A 22,599-nucleotide genomic window follows, 5' to 3' on the forward strand; every position below is an offset into this window, starting at 1 on the left:
AATAAAAAATACATCTAGATTATATATGTGTGCAGCAGTCGAATACATCTGAAAGGGTTCCTGCAACTCCTGAGAAGAGAGTAAAGGAAGCTGGCAGTGAGTGTTGAAAATTTAAATGACTATGGCTACCAAAAAAACATCTATTTTACCCAGAGAGTAAAATTCAATAGACCCCGAAGAAAATCTCCATCACACACAGAATGAAGACAACCAAAGTCTAAAAATAATATTACATTCAGTTTTATCAAGTACCCCATTGAGTTGTGTTGCGTGTGGTGGTGCCTTCATCATCATGCATGCACAGCACATGCTGCTAAGCCTGATTTTAGTTTCCTTTAACTAATTTTAGAATCAGGGCACATCTCCTGCAAACCGACCGCAGTTTGATGCAGAAAGTGCTTTTTTTAATCACCTAAAAGATATAAGATTTTCATCAGATGCATTTCAGTTGGCTGTGCAGAGCTGGAGGACCTCCTTAAGAAGTTTTCCCATATGGCTGCTGTCAAACGATTTCAACTCTGCTGCAAAGCAGAGCATCGTTTCTGATATTCACAGCCATCTGTGAGTCCACATTTCTTCTTGTCAATCAAACATATTTACAGAAGCAGCATGTGTCAGACTGCTTGGACTCAAAGAAACGAAATAAGCTGCAAGATGGGGTTATAGGTTAGAATCTCATGTCTCACAGGTACAAAGTTACAACATAAGCAACAAGTGTGTTATCCAATGATTTGGGTAGTGGAGAAAAGCAGAACTGCCCCACCAAAGACGAAGACAAGAAGTAAATCACCAAACATCTGTATCTGTCACAGTTGTTTTATTAACCTAACTAAATAACACCTAACCACATTATCAGTTATTATTGTCTGCATAGTACACTGATATATCTCTAAGTGCCCCTGAGTTGTGAGGGTAGAGGCTCTCTCCTCCATTATTTTAAAATTATGCACTGCTTATATTGATTTTTATGCTAAATTAATTTACAAAAATAATTCAATACTGATGCTATTAATAAAAGGACTATAACAATGATGTAAAATGTTTGTGTCGCTTAGCCCCATCCAACGGGCCAAGAGGACAATAATGGGGGGAAAACATTAAAATCCTTTGCCAGGGAATGAGTGAAAAAAACACTATTTATATTTTCATATAAAGTTAATCACTGCCTCCTTAATATCATACTTATCAGTTTGATTTGTGCACAAACTCTACAAAAGGCACAAATGTTGAGCGACCATAAACGATATAGCCATTACCAATATCTACCAACTAGTATGAGATTCTTCCAGTACAATAACCACAAGTTAAACAAAAGAGTATTTTATTACCACAAAGATATATATAACAAAGTATATAACATGATGCAGCTGCTTATTTCATAATAGTTTACAAGCAAAGGAAACTAATAATCACAGAGAGAACAACCTAAAAACTCTTAAGGGTCCACAATTCACTAAACTGACTTTAAACTGTTCATATGTATGATTGAAAATGTTGTTGTGAAACCATAATATTTTAAACACCTTGGTGCAGAATTTGAGGACAAACATTTGGCACCAACGCCGGTCAATAACAATGGCTGCCAACAGTGACCATTAACAATGGCCACAGGAAATGGTTGTCATCAGTGGAAGCCAACGGTGGGTGCCAATAATCGCTAATTATAGTGTGCGCCATCACTGTGTGCCCATAAATATTGAGTAGGTTACTTTCAATATGTGGCACCAACAACTTCTGCGAACATTGACCTTTAACAGTGGGTACTAACAGCAGCTGCCAACAGTTAGGTTACACATTAGTTTAAAAAAATGTTCAAAAACTTGAAGCAAGGCTGCTCAGTGGACAGTGGGTAGCACTGCTGCCTTGTAGCAAGAAGGTTCTGGGTTCGATTCTCGGTCCAGGGTCTTTCTGCATGTTCTCCCTGAGCATGTGTGGGTTCTCTCCAGGTACTCCGGCTTCCTCCCACAGTACAAAAGCATGACTGTTAGGCTAATTGGCTTCTCTAAATTCTCCTTAGGTGTGAGTGTGTGCGTGAATGGTTATTTGCCCTGTAAGTCTCTGTGTTGCCCTGCAATGGACTGGCGACCTGTCCAGGGTGAACCCCGCCTCTCGCCGACTGACTGCTGGAGACAGGCACAGCAACCCTTGCGACCCCACTTGGGATTAAGTGTATTAGAAAATGGATGGATGGATGGATGGAGCAATTAGCAATAACCAATAAAAGTGGGCACCAATACTGACTGCTTAAAAGTAATATGAAAAGATGACCTTCTCTACCTTCTTCCACTTTGCCTCAATGAGAAGGAACTAACACTTTCTGCCAAAAAAAAAACATCAAGTAGGCTACTCTAATAAGTGCCACTAGCACCAACAGGCAAACAGAGGTCAATGATGATGGGTGCAAAGAGTGGTCACTAAAAATGGCTCTCAATAGTTGAGAGCAACGGAAATAGCCTAAAGTGGCTACGCTCAATGGGCTCTAAGTAACATGGTCGCTAACAAAGACCACCAACAGTTAACAGAATTGATGGCTGCAAACAATAGATGGCAACACAGGCTGCCAGCAGTGGGTGGTAGAATTAGCCACTAAAAACAGTCATCAACAGTGGTCATCCAAAGTAGCTGCCTAACAAGACCAATAAGAGTATGCACCGGCATTGGCCCTAAAAATGAATATCAAGTAGGACACTTTGATTAGGTGCGGTCACAATTAATTTAAGGTGTTAGGTGCTGTAGAGACAGAACAATAAAAGGTTTTCTTGAAAATGAGTTAAGCTATGTGCAAAGGAAATTCAGTGATCTCTTAGTGACTGTAATTGTAATGGTTAAAAGGCCAAAAACAAATAGATGTGAGTAAATCTGTCAGATTTAGCCTTGAGCAAAAAAAACAGGAAAACCTTAAGACAGTCAAGTAATGACATGTTAGGCTGACTGGACCGAGACTGGTGGAATCAAACAATAGCAAGAAAGAGTGACTGACAGAGGTCACAGTGGAAAAGACAAGCAGCAAAAAAACAGAAACACATGGAGCAAAAAAAACTAACCAAACCTGAAGGTGTATACTGAGTTTGATAAAGAACTGAAAAACAAAATAAGGAAAAAAATAAAGCTTTTTATTCTTTTGACAAATGAGGGAACTTAAAGACAAACTGGGGGGAAATTATTCTTACAGCAGAAAAATTTGGATTTATGATCTTCTCCCAAGTGAGAAAACTGATTAAAGTTTGGTTTCTTTTATCCTTGCAACGCCACCAGCAGAACTGGAAAGCGATCGCAGTTTGTTTATACAATAATATAAAGTGTGCCATCATCATCATCAATCAAGCTTAATCCCAACATTTAATTAAATAAGGAATTCTGATTTTGGAAAAACAATTAAAAGTTACAATGCAGGGACGCCTGAAGGCAGAAACATGAACTACGATCAACAAATTTTCTTTTCTTTGTTCATTTCTTCCCATCAGTGCAGGTGTGGGGCTTCTTCACTTTGAACTTCAAGTAAGACCTTTTTTCCAATGACGATGTTTAGACGTGCTCAAACATCCCACCTGTTTTCCTTCCTTCTCCTTTTTAGCCACAACCCCCCACCTCCCCCTCCTCTTTTTCTTCAACCTACTCCCCCTTTCCCTTCTCTTTATAGCCGATCCTCGCTGGTCGAACAACTACTACCTTTACATTCTCAGAAATTATCCGCTCCTGAAAAGCCAGGGGAAAGGGAAGCAGGATGTGTTCTTGTGCGTTAACATGATTGCAGGTATGTCCTGAGCTTTACTGTAATTATCCTGAAAACAGAGCAGGAGAACAAGCTGGAGTTCCTTATTATTCAGCCTGGGAACCACAACTGCAGTGCAGAGAACTGTCTTTAAGGTGTTTTAAGAGAGATTACCAGTTGTTGCCTGACACAGGTAGTGGTTTTCTAAAGCAGAAGGCAGGAGATTTCATTCCTTTTCAGTTGGATTTGACTTATGAAAAGGAGACAGAAATCTCCTCAAGCTTTAAAGTGCAGCCTGATGTTGAATGTCTTAACTGCTCACTTTTCTCCCATTTTTTTTTCACAGCATTTTTACAGCAAATACTTTCTGTTGAAGCCTAGCTAATCATTCCTCGGATCCTTAGAGTAAATTCCAGGCAGAGAAATGCTTAAAGATTGTTGAACTAAAACATGAGCAAAGCTGCTAAAAAAAAACACACTTCACATTCTGCCAGTCTGTCCAAACTCCCTGATGCTGGTTTAATGGTTCTTGAATCTAAACGAGTATCGACCACTTGCAGATCGGAATCACCTCAGAAGGCTTATCTTGTCTGACATGTTCAAACCAGGTCGCCACTGCCTTTTTAAGGTGGTGTGACCCAACCCTGGGCAGCTTTCCCACATCTGATATAGGATCCAGATATTATTCAGTACATCCTAAACCATCAGATCACAAGGCACTCATCATTATTCACTTCAGATTAATCATTTAACTGGCTTTAAGACATGGAGCATACATCTATCCTGTTACATAGGATGATTCTGACTTAATTTTTATGATCCCTGTATTTTAAAGCTTTCAGGGTTTGGGACAAAAGCCAAAACTCTGAGTCGGCACCATTGCTCAATGGGAAAGGTTGGCAAGTCTGAAAATTATACGTCTACATCATTTACATGACAGCAGTCTTTAAAAGCCTGACAGACTATATATTTTAGCCTCTCCATCCTGAACAGTATTTTAGCAAAATAATATGTTAGATTTCTGCAGTAGATAAAGCTGTTAAAGTCTTAAAGAACATTTTTATGCCAACATGCTGAAAGTAATTACAACATACTGGACAATTGCAGACCATTTTTTTTATTGAGGAATACAACAGATTATTGGGTTTATTCCTGCAAAACAATTTAGCGCTTCTCCCTAAAAGTACATAGTGACATTTTTTAGCTGCACATGATGGGAATCTCCGGGTCCAACACCACCAGGCCCTGTTTTCATTACATATTTTAGGAAAACTGTAAAGGTTTGGTAGTCTTTCTACTGTTTATATCAGATGGCAACCTTTTTCCCACAAAAAATGGCAAAGTTTTAAAACTTGTTGTATATGAAAACATCCTGGTTTCCATTTTTGTGTACATAGACACAAAAAAAAAAGTTCACCTCAATGGGGGACCTCTGGAACATGGGCAGTACAACATGGATTACCTGTCAGGGCTCCTGTCTGTGTGTTTGTTTTTTTGTGTTTGTCCCCCTTCCACCAACAGGAGGCACCTGGTTCCGGTTCGCCTCCTCACACACCTGCTGACGGTTACCTCATTAACAGAGTGTTCTTCAGCTGCTGATTGCCGCTACCTCGACGCCAGAGTGTTTGCCAGTTTTGGGTACTCTAGCCAAGCCGAGTTTTGCTGAGTAAGACTGAGTTCTTGTCTACCTGAGTTTTAACTTTGTTTTTGTCTTTGCCTCTCGGCAGGAAGTCATCCTGCAAACCGGACCTTTTCGGACCTCCTCTCCCAGGAGGGATCAACTGAGTCTAAACTGAGCCAGGGATTCAAACAGGAGGTTTGGATCCAGTCTCCTTTGAGGACGTTGAAATTACTCTCTGAGCAAGGGAATCATCTTCACCACGTCCCGTTCAAGTACAGCAGGAAATCTGAGTGGCAATCAGCATCTCCGTTCACCTACACCGTCCGAGTTCTGGGTAAACCCTGTTCCGCCCTCCACCAAGTCAGACAAACACTGGAAAACCAACACACAGATTGGAGTCAAGGATCCTTCACTTCTCTGGAAACGTGAGTCAACAATAAGATCCTCTCCTTCAAGATCAACAAATCAAATTTCCCACTGAGCCTGAACTAACAGTCTGTTTTCCCCTCCCCTTCCAGTTCCGGCTGAGCAGAGTTCAGGGAAACTCTGCACCGAGTTTATCATCTTCAATAAAAGCCGTCAAACTTTTCATCCATGTCTCTCTGTTTGGTTTCACTGCATGTTGGTCCGAGCCTTAGAAAAAATCATGACATTACCATTTTCTAATCAAATAAAATCCTTCAGTTTTTTTTTTATTATTATTCTTTGCTTGGTTGTTCATACTACTAATTAAATATGACAGCAATGAGATCTGAACGGTTTAGAACAAAGTGAACGAAAGAGGAAAGTAGGAATTCCACAGCTGTGAACTTTTTACACCAGTAATAATACGACTGTTACTAGAAATGTTCAATTAATTTTTTTTTATTAAAAAATATCTTTTTAAATAGATCTAGCAGATGGTGTTTTTAAACTGTTCAGCAATGGCAGATGATAATAGTTTGACCAAATCATCAGATGACTGTTCTGATGACTGTTCAGACTGCTGACACTTGGGGAAAAGGTGAAAAGACGGTTTAGACCGGCATGAAGGAGTCAGATATTGGTCGCATAGGAGCAAAAATATGGATTCCTGTGAATGTAACGATAGTGGTGGTGCCTTTTTCAGCATGTTTGCATGTTGCTGAGTTTCAAAGGACATATTGCTGTCTGACAGTTTTCCTAATACCTGAGAACTGACAACTTTTTTTCCTGAGAACTGAGGATGCCCTGAAATGTACACCGTAGTACAAACTGAGCTTGATATAAGCGGTGACCATCTACGCAACCACGTCAGGTGTCAAGCTGAAGGCTATCTGCATAATTTGGGTCACTCTGGGCGATGATAGGGAATCATTATTTAATTGAACAAAAAAGAGGTTTTAGTTCAAGCATCTGAGCATATGTTTAAAAAGTAAAATCACATGATGTGCTCTAGAGGCACTTTTATTATTTTGCTATGCATGCAGTATTGGCCTGTTAACTCTAGATGAATGACAGTCTGCTTTAAAAGGAAAAGTGAAAGAAGCAAATGTTTTTAATTATGGTTTGCACTCCATTTATCTCTCTTCAATATAAAAAAACCTTAGATTTTATGAATATGATACATCACAAAGGGGAAAACATAATGAATTCAGTGAAAGTTGACTCACTGAGCTGGTCTGAAATAAAAAAAAATTAAAAAAAAGGCATAAATGGCATCTGAGTGCAAACATCAGCTTCTCCTGCACAGGAACAAGGACTCTTCCCATATCTGATGCTTCAAGCCAAACATGACTTCTTTCATCCGCCAAGATATGAGTAACCAGCAGCATACCTAAAAGCATATAAAATAAAAAAAAATAAAAAAACACAGCTCTTTTCACCAATACCCAGCTGAGGTGAAAAAAAAAACCTCCAAGTTCTCTCTCTTTTTGAGAGGAGCTTAACGTTCTGCAAGCAGATCAGCGGGAGACTGACGCAAAGCCGCATCATCACCATTATCATCCACAAAGTCAGTATCCGGCTTGCATTATAGATGAGACGCTGCTCCTCAGCTATATTTCTTACAAAGGATGCACACCAATCCCCACTGATATAATATGTACTCCTTTTATCACCTATCTCTGCATACAGACACTCAACAGCTTCATCTGTCAGTCTCACTAGCCAGGCAAAGTCCCACGTAAATAATGCATGAGCACTTCCACCATTAGAGTTTACAGATGAACCGAAACTTGCTTGCAGATGAGGTGGAAGCTTCAACCAGGGGTTAAACAGCAACAGAGAAGGCTGAAGCACCTACCGCATAGAGCGATCCCTCGTAGAGACAAGCTCCTAGGATAGAAAGAGAGGAAGGAGATGTAGTTAGAGTTTGATTGGGTCTGAATGTAGCCAAAATTGCTTCAGATGTTTAAATCAAACACACACAAGGGAGCAATCAATTCGTTTTAGTCTGTTAGATTGGGTTTTTATTATCCCGTTGTGGGTTGTTGAGAGCTGTCAAGATATAAAAGTGATCGATACATCTTAGCAACACAAAGAAGAACAGAAGATGGATAAAAAGATGCTGAAATCTAGTTCATGAAAAATGTGAAATATTTTCCAGACACGATATTGAGCACATATGGGTTTCATGTGAGGTTATAAGTCTGAGAATGTCACCTTAAGATGTGTTTTAATGGAGTCTTATTCAGGATTAAGAAGAAACTAAATCCGGACTACAAGGAGAGCCGTCATCCTGGAGAGATAAAGGAATTTTGGTTGTCACTGTAACCTTGATAAAGTGTCACTTTACGTTATCATTTTACTGTGATTTAGACCTGAGAAGACAGCCATTAGTGCACCGTTTTGAAAATGTTCAACTGAAGAAGCCCTAACCTCACCTTTTCTATGAAGTGTGTGTGCGTGCATATTGGGAGATTTATTTTACATGCTCGTAAGCACAATAAAATAAAATAAAAATCAGTCCTGGTGCATTAAATGTGTCATGTTTGTTTATACTGGGATTAAAGGTGTGGGGTACACCAAGTCAGGAAGGGGGGTTTTACTTTAGAAACGGCATTACAGTAATTAATTTATTTCATAATTAAAGATCATCTGGTGATATAAAAATCTGATTTATATTCCTTATAAATGTAAAAAAAAAAGTCATGCTGTCAGTTGTAAATTAACTTTTAAAGGGGTCATAGAATGATTCTATAGGGTATTTGGTGCTGGTCCTTAAGTATTGAATCGGGTGTGTAACATTGGTCGGGCTAAAAGTGGCATATTTACTGTTCTATGAGTCCTAATGCAAGCCTGGTTTAAAGCCCCAGAATGAAACGAAAAGTTTTCTTCCTTTTATGGCATGCTCATGAATATTTAGATGAGCTGTGCTCTGATTGGTTGGTTTACAACAAGCAAAGCTGCTGAGCAAAGACGCATCATAGCAACAAGCACTCACTCACTGAAACATAGAATTGTTGATATGGTGGGTGACCAGATGTCCTCTTTTTCCCGGACATGTCCTACTTTTCATACCTAAAAAAATGCCCAGGGGGAATTTGATAATCGTCCGGGATTTCGGTCGACTACAGTGTAGCAGAGCTGAGCTGTGAGCTCTGGGGCTAGTCCGGGAACTCCGGCCAACGGGGGGAGTGAGCCAGCAGGGGACAGAGCTACCGAACCCCACCTGGTGACTGCATTTGCACCCGTGGTTCTGGCTCATTTTCAATAGAGAAACTGCCTGCTTTGTAATTCTTGTAGAAGTAAACCCAACTGTAGGCTGAACAGCTGAACTGGTGTCCTACATCTAGCTATATTCATGTTCTTGGTCCAGTGAACCAGTGGGCTGGTCTGTATGTCAATTTCGGGGCATGACAAAAGTACAGGCCAGAACCAAATAAGGCAACATCCCCAAATTGACATCAACTCGGTGCTTCGTTTGGATTCACCTGTTTTGTGGTGGAAGTTTAGAATTGTGAGATTTGCAGAGGATGGAGGTGTGGATGGGGTTTGAACTTCTCTGTACGTCCATTTCACCCACTGAACTATTCATCTATGACAATGTAACCTCGGTTTTGCATTCTATGATCCCTTTAAAAATCTAACTTGAAGATTATTTAATCTTCATTAGCGCAGAAAAAGTGTTCGCTGGACTTTGCATGAGGTAATAATATCATTGAGGGGAATGCAATGGTATCCGTCTAGATTTTTGTAGAAACTTTTTTGATTGAACACCTGCTATTCCTTTCCCTGTAGTTAGAGGATTTACGCTGGCTTACATTTAGCGCAACATGAACAGTGATTATTAAGCCCTCTTTAAAAGAAAGAAAAAAGCATGAAGCCCTTAACTACAATAGCACGGTGGGTGCTGATGCTCAATTTAAGAACCAAATGTTGAGATAATAGAAACCAGACAGATATATAGTTTGAGCTACGCGTTGTTACAGCTTGGAGTCTGAGCTGAAATGTGAAACAGCTCTCTTCACCTAACTTCTTCTTTTTGTGTCCGTATTGCAGAAAGCAAGCTCAACAACACATAATCAGGCAATTTAAGTTGTTCTAGCCAAACATTTAAATGATGTTTGCATTACATGACGGCCAATAATGAAAAACACTATCTGCAAGGCATTAATTAACAAATTATATGTAGGCATTGTAAGGCAAAAAAAAAAAACACATTTAACACCTCATTTGTAGTTTCATAGAGGTCTCTTGTTTTTATCTCCTGCCCAACTAAGCACTGGGGAAAGGTATTTCTGACACAAATTGAAAAGCATATCATTGACAGTCTTAAGTTAAATCTTCTCCCTGGATTATGTTCATATAAATTCTTCTTATATCATGTCGATAAAGTTTGAGCTTCAAGCAAGTACAAGTACATTTTTCTTAGAAGTTTTCCTGGGATGTGGCATAGAAAGGTCTGAACAAGTTGATCTCAGTCTCAATAAACAACTGATTTAAGTGATGAACGTTAGTCAACATACTAAGATTTTTCTTAGCTTTCTTATAAACGGTCTCTTCTCTAATTTTTAAGCAAGAAGTTGTCAGTGAATCCCACTTTAGCTCAGAATAGATGTCTCATCAAAACAACTGAGGCTACAAAAGAGTCCAGCTGTAATCTCTTAATCTACTTAAACTGACTAATTGGTTTAAATTATTGGTATAATATGCTGGTCATTAGCTACGCTTACATGTGCAAAATTCCTTGATCTTATTCAAATATGTTCAGATTGAAAATGAAATCATTGTTTATATGAATGCAGACTCAGAAAACTCATCCTGACCAGTGTTTACATGCTCCATGCCTGATTCAGAACATAAACACCTTGACAGTAAAAGTTGTCCTTCTTGATGAACTGTAAAAAAAAAAAAAAACGAGGAAGTGTGTTGTTTCTGAGTGATCTGAGAACCCAGACTGGGCCCTTTTCAAGGTGAGGCTAAAGTTTAGCTAAGCTACAGACTCAGATTCACATGTGGATGCTGATGCTGTTTAAAGGATGAAACAGGAAGATGACATCCCCAAAGGTTTTGTGCTGCCTGGCGCTGCTGCCCATTAAAAACTTCACACACTGTGCAGTCAGATCAGTTTGGTAAAATCTAAGGGACACGATCAGAACCCGTCTTTAAATGGATGCAGTTTTCACTGAAGATCAGTATAAACCACCCCTCTCAGTCCAAATACATTATATGCGTTACTCAGCCAAATCCGATCACAACCTTCCAATTGGCACATTTATAATGACACATTATGTCCATGTTTACGTTTCTACTGTCCCCTTGTTTTGCTAATGGTTACCAATAAGGGGGAAAAGGGATGAGCTGCAACTAACATTTATTTTGCTGATCGATTAACCTCTCAATTATTTTTTTGATTAATAATTTGACACCAAAAGGTTCCTTAAAGAAGATTTTTTTTATGAAATGAATCCAGGGGAAACTAAGGGGGTTTCCACTTAAGGGGTTCAGGATAGGGCATATTGACAGATGAAAAATCAATTTAATGAATAAATTAATTGATGATTATTTCAATAATTGATTAACCATGATTAAATCCGATAAAACGTTTCAGCCCTAAGAAGAGCCTCCATTAGTTTCCATCAAAACAAATGGAGAAAAAAAACCTTGGATGAAATTTAGAGTCAGTTTTCTGGATCAACAAAAACGTAAAGGTGAGAGGCCTGGAAAGCTCTATGAGGGTGATATGGGTTTATGTTGCCACAGCTGCAGAGTTTCTAAACACTCAGACAAAATAATAGCAGCAATGAAGCCTCCTTTCTTCAAGAAAATATGTGAGTTATTCTTCTAACAAATCAGAAAGATTCTAATGAAGTTCTGTGCATTTCTCAGCACAAGCAGTTGGAGCACCACGCCTCAGATTCCCCAATCTGGACCCAAGTGAAAAGCCGTCTAGATCAAATATCCTTTGGACACATTCTTCTTTTATAAAATGATGGATCTGCCTGTAAAAGCATTTGAAATGAGTTCAATAAAATACTGTGACTTTATTCAGTATAACATAGGAACATAAATGTTACACCAACACTGCCTTTTTGTTCCTGCCAACACTTCTGGCAATCTTTCCTTTAGATGTTTCCACAGTTTTAAAATAAAAGTTTCCAACTTCTTGGATCTTTAAAATCAGTGCTCCGTCAGAAGCAAGTGCAGCCAAACTTCTAAGACACTTTGAGGATTATTTAAATAGGACCCCTGCAGGATTACTTACTGAAATAATCACATAGGTGAGCTATGACCTTTGGAAAATGAGCCTGCAGAATACAATAGAACCTGAGCTGAAAAGGCACAATTTACATCTTTGACTACAAACTTTCGTTCATCATCCTGTAAAATCCACCTGCAGCACACATCGTCAATAACACTCCAACATTTATAGCCGGCGTGCTTTCTTTTCAGAGGAACGGAAGCCAGAGGAGCATGAAAGTTTGAATGTTATTGAAGCAGCAGCAGCTGCCAAGCACATTGGATGTGTGCCGAGATGAGGAGAGGCGGTTAATGACTTTGGGAGACAGAGTCTATGAGCAGAGAAAGTTTTCAGCCTAAATCGTTTCTTTATTGCAGGTGAGCAGTATTTAAAAGGTTTAAGGAAGGAAAGAGAAAGGAAGCAGTAGCACAGATCTACTGTGGACTCTATAAAATGCTCTGAGATGAGGCGAGAGGATCCTGTATTTGAACAGAAAGCTTTTGTTTCTTTATGTGTTGCAGCCATATGAAGGCAACAGTGAATGTTTCTACATTATTTGGATCTGGAGGGTCAAAAATGCAAAACTCAGACAAGAAGCTGCATTTCCTATCACATTTCTATATAGTCTGATTCATGTGGTAACAGAAGCAGTTAATAAAGCAAACACGCAGTGGAGGCTGATCCTAAGTCAGTCAAGGCCCTCTTTGAATTCCTCAACTGACTTTGAAGTTTTGCAGAAATGCAGATCAAGATATGTGAAGTCTTCATATAATCAGTGTTTTTTTGTTTTTTTTTGTAGATTTTTTGTAGAAATGCACCCAAGGCTTGTGTCGGTGATATGGGCTAATTAATGCCATTAATGCTCTAGATATTATTTTAAACAGAGAGCACTTCTGCTCCACTGTGTTTTATTAGCATCTACTGTCTCAGTGTCATGGCAGACAGATGCCTCCAATGAGCCTGAAGGTGTTTACAGTCTGAAGGAAGTTTTTTTTTCTTCCAATGTCACCACAAAAATTAAATAATTACTCTATCAGATCTAATTTTAACTATACTGATGTGGAGTAGGTTTGCTAAAAAGTTTGTGGCTAGATGCAATAAAATCATCCAGTCATCACATGCCAGGTGGAGGGATTGCTACAAAGCTACACAATTACTCCAGTCTATCATCCAATTTCCCCATGAGGTTTTTAGGGAGAAGGGATTGCTGAAAAGTTACTAATCAACATAATCCATGTCCACTGTCGCCTGATGCTTGTTCAAATGTGGTGATTTTTACAAAGTAAGTCAGTTAATGCAAACCGCCATTTATTAACACCAACATTCTTTGTTGGCTGAGCTTATTTTTGTTCATTTTTTATGTGTTGGCATACCGCACTGTATTTCAGATTAGTTTTGAATTGGAATAAATTCAACTGGTTTTTGTTGAGAATGAAATATAGGGCAAGGAAAGTTTATTTATATGGCACATTTCAGTAGTAGAATAATTCAAAGTGGTGAGAATGAGGGAGAGAAAAAGAAAATTGCAGTGTGAAAAAGCAACTCAAATAGTGAAAGAGAAAACAATAAATCCATAAAATGAGATGATTGCATAAGAAATTATTTGACTAAAAACATAGCAAAGCAAAGGCCACTCTAAACACAAACATTTTAATCTCAATTTAAATTAATTTCAACACTTTTACAGTTTTCTGGTAGTGTGTTGCAGATTATCAGAGCACAAGAACTAAAAGCTGCTTCTCTGTGTTTGGTTCGGGGTGTGCAGAATAGATCAGAGCCAGTAGACCTTAAAGATCTTGAGGGTAGATACAGTAGGATACACTGACAACAATTCAGTAATGTGTTTTGGAGCTAAGCCATTCAGCGGTTTATAGACCAACAGAAGCATTTATTTTCTGAGAGTCTGTGCACCAGAGGAAGGAATTTAGAAGTATCGACTGATGTGCTCTAATTATTCTTAGTTTAGGTGAGGATGCAGGTAGCAGCATTCTGAAGCAGCTGCAGCTGTCTGTTCAGCTTTTTAGGCAGACCTGTGAAAATATCACTGCAGTGATCACTTCTACTAAAGATGAATGCATTAATTATTTTTCTATGCTGGGACATTAGTCTCTTATCATTTTGATTTTCTTAAAGTGAGAAAAAGGCAGATTTTTTTTTTTATTGTCTTTATGAATCTTTGCAGGTTCAGGTCTGATCTCTACACTCAGATATAAACCCTGGTAGGAGATTTCTATCTGGATTATGAATAGAATAGAATGAAATAGAATATAATAAATCCTTATATTAACCTAACTTAATTAACTGCCAACATTTGAATGATTTACTTTTGGTTCAAAATAATGACTTCAGTTTGGTTTTGATTTGGTGTTTGTAATCACCTTCTTTGAAAGGGTTTTGTGATTTTGGACTTTTGCGTTATTACGGTGCGATGTTGAAGCCTCTGACAAAAAATTTGCAACACAAAAGCACTTGTTCCAGAGAGAAATGTGAAGTTATCTTTCTGGTCACAACTTTCCTTTCCCCACCACAGTCTCATCTCAGCGCAGTGTGCAGAAAAATCGCCAACAATCAGATCTACTCCAGGCTCCTCTGCTGTAGAGGCGCATTGTTGCTCTCCACAACTCCTGACCTACATAGCACACCGGACAACTGGTCAGGCTTTAAAAAGAAAAAAGACCTACCGTGTGCCCCTGTGGGGACAGCGATGACCCCCGCCAGAGCGCCGGCAAACATCCACCATCCAGCACTCATGGTCGATAAATCCAGATCCACTCAGGAGCAGACACCCTCTGTTCTTTATTGTTTCTAATTGGAATAAATGTGATCTCCTCTGTGCATCATTGCTTTCCAAACAGCAGAGATCCGATGGGAGCGGGAGAGACGCAGCACGCCGGGTTCCGCTCCTGAGCGCAGCGCTCCGAGGCTGGAATGTAGCGCGATCCGGTAACCTGGAAAAGTATCCTTCTCCTCCCCTCTCCGCTTGCTCTCTGCTCTCACTGCTCGATCTCACACACAACTCTGACTTTCAGAGCCTCATCAACAGATCTGCTGCCCCCCCAGCAGCAGCCGGGAGTCTTTTAAAAGCCGGGGCGCATGACGGAGCACAGAGAGGCGGTGGGAGTTTTGCTGCGCGCTGTTTTGCAGCCACTTCTTGCGCTCCTCTCCCTCCTCTCTCCAGGAGGACGTCCACCTCTGTCCTCCACTACCTCCCCCTTCGCTCTCCCTCTCACAGATATCATAATCTCACATGATGGGGACTCCGCTCCTGTGGGGATTAAACGTGAGGGAGCGAGACAGCGGAGAGGAATTTGGATCATCGGTTTAATCCCATTTACTGCTGCAGAATCTGAGATTTACTAAACTAATGAATCACTTCCATCCAGGTTACCTGTGGTTGGTTCACACTTTTACTCTGTCTCAGCACCTCTGAACTCTACAGTCACCTACCCCTTTTATAAAATAGCTCAACCTTAATCAGACTGTATAAAGAGATTCTGTATGCAGAGTGTGGACTTTGACTAGGCCATTCTGGCACATGTCTAGAGTAACGAAAGGTCAGATTCCACTGCTGCATATCATGTAAAGCTTTCTATCGAACATAACATCTCTTGACTATAGCAGGTCTTCTTCTGTTTGCAGTTCCTCTCTCCTTTCTGTTCAATAAAAGCCCAGCTTTGGAGAGAACACAAACAGGATTGGTTTTGTGAACAAAGTCTCCAGAACTGATCTGAGGATCACAGGCATAGCCAGAATTTTTTTTTATAAGGGTGGTCAGGTAATAACAACCATAGGCCAAAAGTGGATAGGCACCAGAACCTCAGGGTCAATCTATACTGTTCCATCAGAAAAATTAACAAGCAAAACATCCATATTTTGTAAATAAAGACTAACTATACTTTCCGAAAGCCTTTGTTAACACATAGATGCATATATTTAAATATTCATTCTTCCTAGATAAAAGGAATAGTGGATGAAATTCCTTCAGGGTTAAGTTCTGGGGCGAACATCTTTTCCATTGTCATTACTTACCTACTTTTATCAATAATCATTCTGCATGAAATTGATATTTACAACTACTAATATCTACATAAAGCAAATCTCCTCACTGAAATCAATTAAGTCATAAATTGATTATTTAATAAGTTTTTACTAAAATATTTATGATTTAAGCAAATATTCCTAGATTACTTGCATTTCCTCTCTCTCTCTCTCTCTCTCTCTCACTCTCTCTATATATATATATATATATATATATATATATATATATATATATATATTTATATATATATATATATATATATATATATATTTATATATATATAAATATATATATATATATATATACATAAATATATATATATATATATATATATATATAAATAAAACCGTAACTGGTGGGAACCTGCCAAGCCATAAGAATGCGCTACTAGCAGCGTTCTGCTGCATGCGTGGTCTCAGTAGTTCCTCTCCCCCTCTCTGTCCCCCCACCCCAATGTATGAAATATATTGTGATGAACGGTTTGTACTGAAACTGAAATTTCGATTGCAATGTAAATTGTAGGTGACAATAAAGATTGTTTGATTTGATTGTTGTCAAGTACCTGTTAATATATGAAAATTTTTTATGTTTTGAACAGTACTGGGTGGCTAAGGGTGGCCATGGCCCCATCTAGCTCTGCCCCTGCTGAGGATCTCAGGAGCTCCTCCAGAGTTGCCATTAAGAGAAGCTGCTTCTCTAATTAACTCCTTTGTTGTTCCATGCAATAGTTGGAGAAACTATTGTGGATTTTCAGTTATAGTTTCAGCTGAGGTATGAGACTCCAAATGACATTTTACACACTGAAAAAAATAACGCAATCGCTTTTGGTATTTACCTAGTCATATTTAGTTTAACACAATTGTCTTATGTCCTACACTGCGAACATGAAATCATTGTGTTAAAGTAACTATGATTAAGTAAATGCCAAAAAAGGTTGCATTATTTTTTCAGTATGAGACACACTTTAAATGTTTTATTTATTTTCCTGACAGAAGACATCTGATTCAGCAGAACATCTGAGTGGAAGCAGGAAATCAGGCATCAGCTGTGATGAACCAGGATAAACACTGAAACATGAAAGACATGACATTTTTGTTCATGATGCACCTTTTGCAACATAAGACATATTCTTTACCTTTACCTTCATTGCTTTAATAGTTTTAAGAGTTGGATGGCTCAGATAGAACTTTGAGTTTTGTTTTATTTTTCCTAACATGTAAAGTCTCTTGTAAACAATGAAATATACAATGACATTTAAAAAATGTATAATGGTACATTATGTCTTAGACCTGTGGTTTTCCGCCTGCATCGTCCCCTGAGTGGGTCGGATGTTTTCCTGCTTCTGCACAGCTGATTCAAGTGACTGTAATTTAGAAAAACCCTGCAATCAACTATCAGTTGATATCAGGTGTGCAGAAGAAGAAAGCAGAGAACCATTTCAACTTGAAATACACAACTGTTTGGACATATAATAGAAAAGTATAGCTAGTTATAAATATATATTATATATTTATATAAATATGTAGTTTATAAATATATGCAGCATTTTAGATAGGCACCAAGCCATAGCTGCTCAACATGGAGAAGAGGAAGGGGGAAAAAACAGAAATATCTTGGGTAGCTCTGTTTAAATAAGCTGTTTAAAAGACAACATTAACAAATCAGAAAATTAGACAGGTTGATAACTTTTATTACCAGGAATGTCCCTAAAGTTGGGACTTTAACTGTAAAATCCAATATGGCTGCCAAGCTAGCATGTTTCAAAGCCAGCAAGAGATCCTCCTAAACAAATTTGTTTTAAATATCATATAGATTATAACTTGTATGGTTTTACAAGTCTGAAAAGTTGGTGAAGAACAGCGAAAAGCTGAGTTATAGCTGTGGTTCATAGCTTTGTGCTAAATGTGCTAACTAGCATTAGGGAGATTTGGGAAAAAAACAGGATCTTCCAAGAATAATCATGGCCACACAGACAAAATATCCTTTCTCTAACTAACATTTATAGCTTTAAAGACAGAAAAAAGCTACTTTTGAATGTATTGAATAATGGGGATATTTGTTTTATCTCATCAATATCAAGCGTTTATATGTAAATGTAGGTGGTTTTGATAAAATATGCTCTCATTAGTGTAATTTGCTCCATTTCTTAAGCCATAACTGACCTACAACAATTCACCTCAGTTTCCTTCAGACCAGTCAGGCTTATTCTTTATTTCCTTTTACCTTATAGGATAAAATGCAGCAGATGTGTGTATAAACCTGCTTTAGCATACCTATGGCCTGTGTTCTTAGGGTGTAATGTTTAATCAGGATCACAGGTCTGAGATTCCTCAGTGTCACATGGTAGAAACCAGATCCCTCCTGGTTCCTTTGTCCTCTGCAAACCGTGCAGATCAGAGGATGTTTTAGCTTTTAAAAGGAGTTGGGGTTTTATTTTCACTGCTAATGCTGCTGCTTTCTACACACATGGACCAATTATAACCCACAGCTCGGATGTGGTGGAAGCCAGGAGACAAACTGAACCCTGACCTTCAAAATGTAAGCTGAGAACCTGTCAGAATTTATTTGTTATCTCCAGAGTTGCACTGACTCTATTGCCAGAGGTCAGCAATAACGAGATGATTTGATAGACCTCAGGTTATGGCTTAACTGACATTTATAAACCCCACTTTTTGATGCAGATGTGCAGCAGCTCTTTTCTAAGCTCCTCCTGGATGTCAGAGGCTGGAGGCCACGAGGAGCAGTGGCGGTTCTAGACCAAATGTACCAGGGGGGCGAGGAGGGGGCCAGCGTGTTTTCATGAGGGCAAAGAAAAGCATGAAATAAAAACAGGGCAAGGGATTCAAATATATTAAGATTGTTGCATGACGTGAAATTCCTATTCAATTAGGTTTAATTAAAATGTGTCTTATTAGGTCAATATACATTCATTATTAAGGAATTGTACTTATTTTTTACTTTAAGTTAAAATTACCATTTTCTATAAAATTTGAATTATAACTCAAGAAAAACTGATGAATTCAGCTGTAAAAAATAGAGCTTTTTTTTGTTGTTGTTGTTTTGAAAAAAAATCTTTAACAGATGAAAACTGGGATCCTATCTCAATACCGCTGAAGCTATCACCTTATTTTTTTAAATAGTAACACAGAATTTGAAGGAAAAAAAATGAAATAGATCCAAAAGACCTATCAGTAAACATGTGTGTTCCAGAGCATATCATCATTAGAATTTCTTTGAGTATTATGTCTTTAGTACAGAGGCCATGACATGATCTACTGGGGCAATGGCCCCTGTTGGCCCCTGTCTAGAACCGCCCATAACGAGGAGGAAGATCATGCTTATCTTCAAAATTTATCTTTAAAGTTCTGTTTGTAAGGTTCTTTACTACAAAACAGGTTGAATATAATAGAATCTGCTAACAACAAAGAATGACAGAGAAGTAGGCTTTTGGATGTGGATTGTGCACCTGTGCAGATGAATGTGCAAAAGTTTTAAGGCCTCATTTCCCTACGATTTCCTTTCAGTCATTCAGATCTTTCAAAATCTTTCAAAGCAATCTTTATTAACAGGGACTTGAATCAGTTCAGTCTATTCATGCAGCATTGTCTCAAGATACATGTTGTCTCAACCTGCTTTACAATGAAAAAAAGTGAGTTAATAAAATCATGCCAACATATTTCCAATCAAGTGAAGCCAATTCAACTAATCCCAGCTATGAAATAGTGTAGTAGCAGCTTCCATTGTAACTTTCAGTACTCATTCTTCTGGTTCAGGGTTGATTGAAAACCCCAAGAGAACCAGGCTTAAAGCTTAGGAGTTTTTACTTAGACTTTTGTCTATCTTTATATTCTAAAATAATGCATTGCGTCAAAAACATAAATAAAAACCACCCCAGCAGATGAAGATTACCGTCAGAAACAGGATGAGGTGGGGCAGAGAGTAGCGGACACCTTCAGATGGTCATAGATGCGGACCCCTTTTAAATATTTGGAGTTTGGATGTCAAAAGTAATGCTTCTATTATTTTTCTCTATTTAGTAAATGTATTACTATTTTTAATGGTTTCTTTCTCTTCTTCCATAAAAAAGGAAAGAAAAAGTGCAGCTTTAGTAAAGTTGGATCTGAACTGTTTGCCCTAATGATCCTTTAATAAAAATATAACAGTTTTTTTCTTCATAACATGTAGAAGACAAAATATCCCTTGAACTGAATGTGTTCTGTGACATAGGGTGAAAGAAGCAAAGGTCAAACATTTTGTAAAATCAAAAAAATATTCATTTGAATTCTTTATTTCAGGTTAAAAATATATATATATCAGGTGACATAATTCAAACAGCTACTGAACAGTTTCACGGTTAACATGTATCCAAAGGTCAAAAGAGCAGAACTTAAAGCATCAGGGACGATCAGTTTGTCAGACAGGACCTCATTAGAGCTCTTTTCATCAGTTTTACTATTCCTCAGCTTCTATTGCTGCCACAGCCTTATTTCTCTCCAGGGAACAATAAAAAACATCTAACTTATCTTCGTTTTACAGTAAATGTCAACCTGAGGATGGATTCTGGATCCGGCTGTGCAGTTTGGAGATATCTGCATGGCTCTTTGTGGGTGCTTTGGGGAAAAAAAGGTCATTGTTTACTTTGCTGAACATGATCTGAAAGTTTTTTTTTTTTTTCACTGTCTGGATGTGATAAGCTGCTTGAGAAGCTATAATGTACAACAGTTGGAGTTAATGCATAGATTTAAATCTACTGTGAATTTATCAATAACATTCTTATTTTTTTTAAGGTGTTGCTTCATTTCTGACCTCGAATAAATGTTGCAGCAAACATGTTTGCAGATTTACAGATTCACTCTGAATTAAACAAGTTCCTGTAAAAGTGGACCAGAATGCCCCCATAGAAGCAGGGAGGAAACATTTCATTCAACTTTCTCAAGCTTCAATGTTATCCTGAGGTTCAACAGGCTGCAGAAACACAGCCCCACATTACGTAAACACCGCCTCCTAGTGTCCATAAGGGGACATTACACCCAGTTCAATTGGAGAAAATTATGGAAAACTGGGAATTATGCTGGAAATAAATCAGGACATTTACATACTTATCTAGAATAATTTACCCGGTTCACACCAATATTTAATTTATGATATACGGTATTCATTGAAAAATTTGCTGACAATGTTTTTCCACAAAGTGCTCTTGCTATTAATGTAAGAAAAAAAATAAAAAATAAAAAAGAACCCTGGCATATCATGTTCCAAGAATGCCCTGCCAAAAAAAAAAAAAAAAAAAAAAAAAACTCAAGTATTGCGTCCACAAATAATGGGGGCAGGATGTTAAAAACCTGGAAATCAGAACCACTGGGAAGTCTTCCAGTACTATTTCTCCCTGTCATCGGTACCTCTGGGAAAACATTTTTCTAAAAACAACACAGCACCTGCAGACACACAAACACTCATACAGAACTCTAAATAAACTCAATAAACAAAGAGAAAGAAAACAATGAAATGAAGAAAACTTTAAAAATAACAGTTAAAAGTGAATAAAATATGGCATAAACACGTAGTAGTGATAATATTAGTGTAATAATACTAATAATCAGAATTAAAGTAATCATAACAATAAAAGTATTACCGTAACTATAATAAAACAATTTATAGTGAATATCTTTGTGTAAATGAAATAAATATAGGAGTGTGTATGTTAAAATATAAATATATGGGAGATAAATATGTATAAATATGTGTATCTACTTCAATGTTGACAGTGAAACTCTGGGATGGAACTAAATGAAATAATTCAAAAGAGGTACAATAGAATGGTTATATATGAATATGGAAAGTAGGTTATTATCAATGCCATTATTTTAATGTGAATATGAAGCATACTTTATTATTTAATATGAGAAAACATTCATTATACTGGATTCTTTCTAGGAAACCCTACAGTTAATAAACCCTTAGGGAGGTCACAAGCAGACTGTCAAAGGACCAGGCATACTTCAATATTTACAGGTTCTTGACTGTAAATAAAGAAAAATATAACCTAGTATCAAACTGTTTATATCTTTGATAACCTTAAGGTTCTGGGTTCAGGTTCTCTTACATGTGTACACTCCACTTGGAGAACTTGTTCATACTGAGATGACTACCAGCAAACAATACATCTGTGGTCTAAACTGTTTCAGGATGCTGAAAATAGCAGTATGAGAGAAAGTGTGTTTATTGGTCCAATTATAAGCTAAAAAATATATATATATACAAAACAATCTTTAAATGTTAGAAAAGGATCCATACGTTTGGTGAAGCTGATGAAGCCCGATTTGCAGAAATCCTCTGAATAAACTGCACCAAGTTTGAATAAAAAGTACCTTTAAATAGAAAGAAGTGAAGTAAACGGAAACTATTGTTTTAAGGAGCAGAATATATAACTTTTCATACTGTTTTCTTTTTAAAGGAAACAGAAATAAACTTGCAGATAAGTGTTTCCACACCTCAGTAAGAAATGACATCCCCTCTCCTGTACTGGGATTTTTTTTCTTCATTCTGCTGGGATTTCTTTCAAAGAAGACGAAAACTCTCAGGCA

General features: G+C 37.9%; 1 protein-coding gene and 1 long non-coding RNA gene across 2 annotated transcripts in view; one reads left to right on the forward strand and one right to left on the reverse strand.

Moving 5' to 3' along the window:
• LOC119797455 (extracellular matrix protein FRAS1-like) overlaps positions 1 to 15,132 on the reverse strand; it is a gene marked incomplete at its 3' end in the record, with an annotated part of 322,128 nt that extends 306,996 nt beyond the window's left edge. Inside the window, exons 1-2 of the mRNA XM_038306524.1 lie at positions 14,658 to 15,132; positions 7,597 to 7,628 (exon numbers count right to left, since the gene is read on the reverse strand). Coding sequence (XP_038162452.1) covers positions 7,597 to 7,628; positions 14,658 to 14,727 — 102 coding nt within the window. The remainder of the gene's footprint in view (positions 1 to 7,596; positions 7,629 to 14,657) is intronic.
• Positions 5,700 to 5,922, forward strand: LOC119797453. Its single transcript, XR_005282592.1, has 2 exons — positions 5,700 to 5,758; positions 5,852 to 5,922. It is a non-coding gene; the product is annotated as an uncharacterized LOC119797453 (long non-coding RNA).
• Positions 15,133 to 22,599: the final 7,467 nt, after the last annotated feature.

The sequence above is a fragment of the Cyprinodon tularosa genome, unplaced genomic scaffold, assembly GCF_016077235.1.
Source record: "Cyprinodon tularosa strain WSP-4 unplaced genomic scaffold, ASM1607723v1 ctg583, whole genome shotgun sequence".
Lineage (NCBI taxonomy): Eukaryota > Metazoa > Chordata > Actinopteri > Cyprinodontiformes > Cyprinodontidae > Cyprinodon > Cyprinodon tularosa.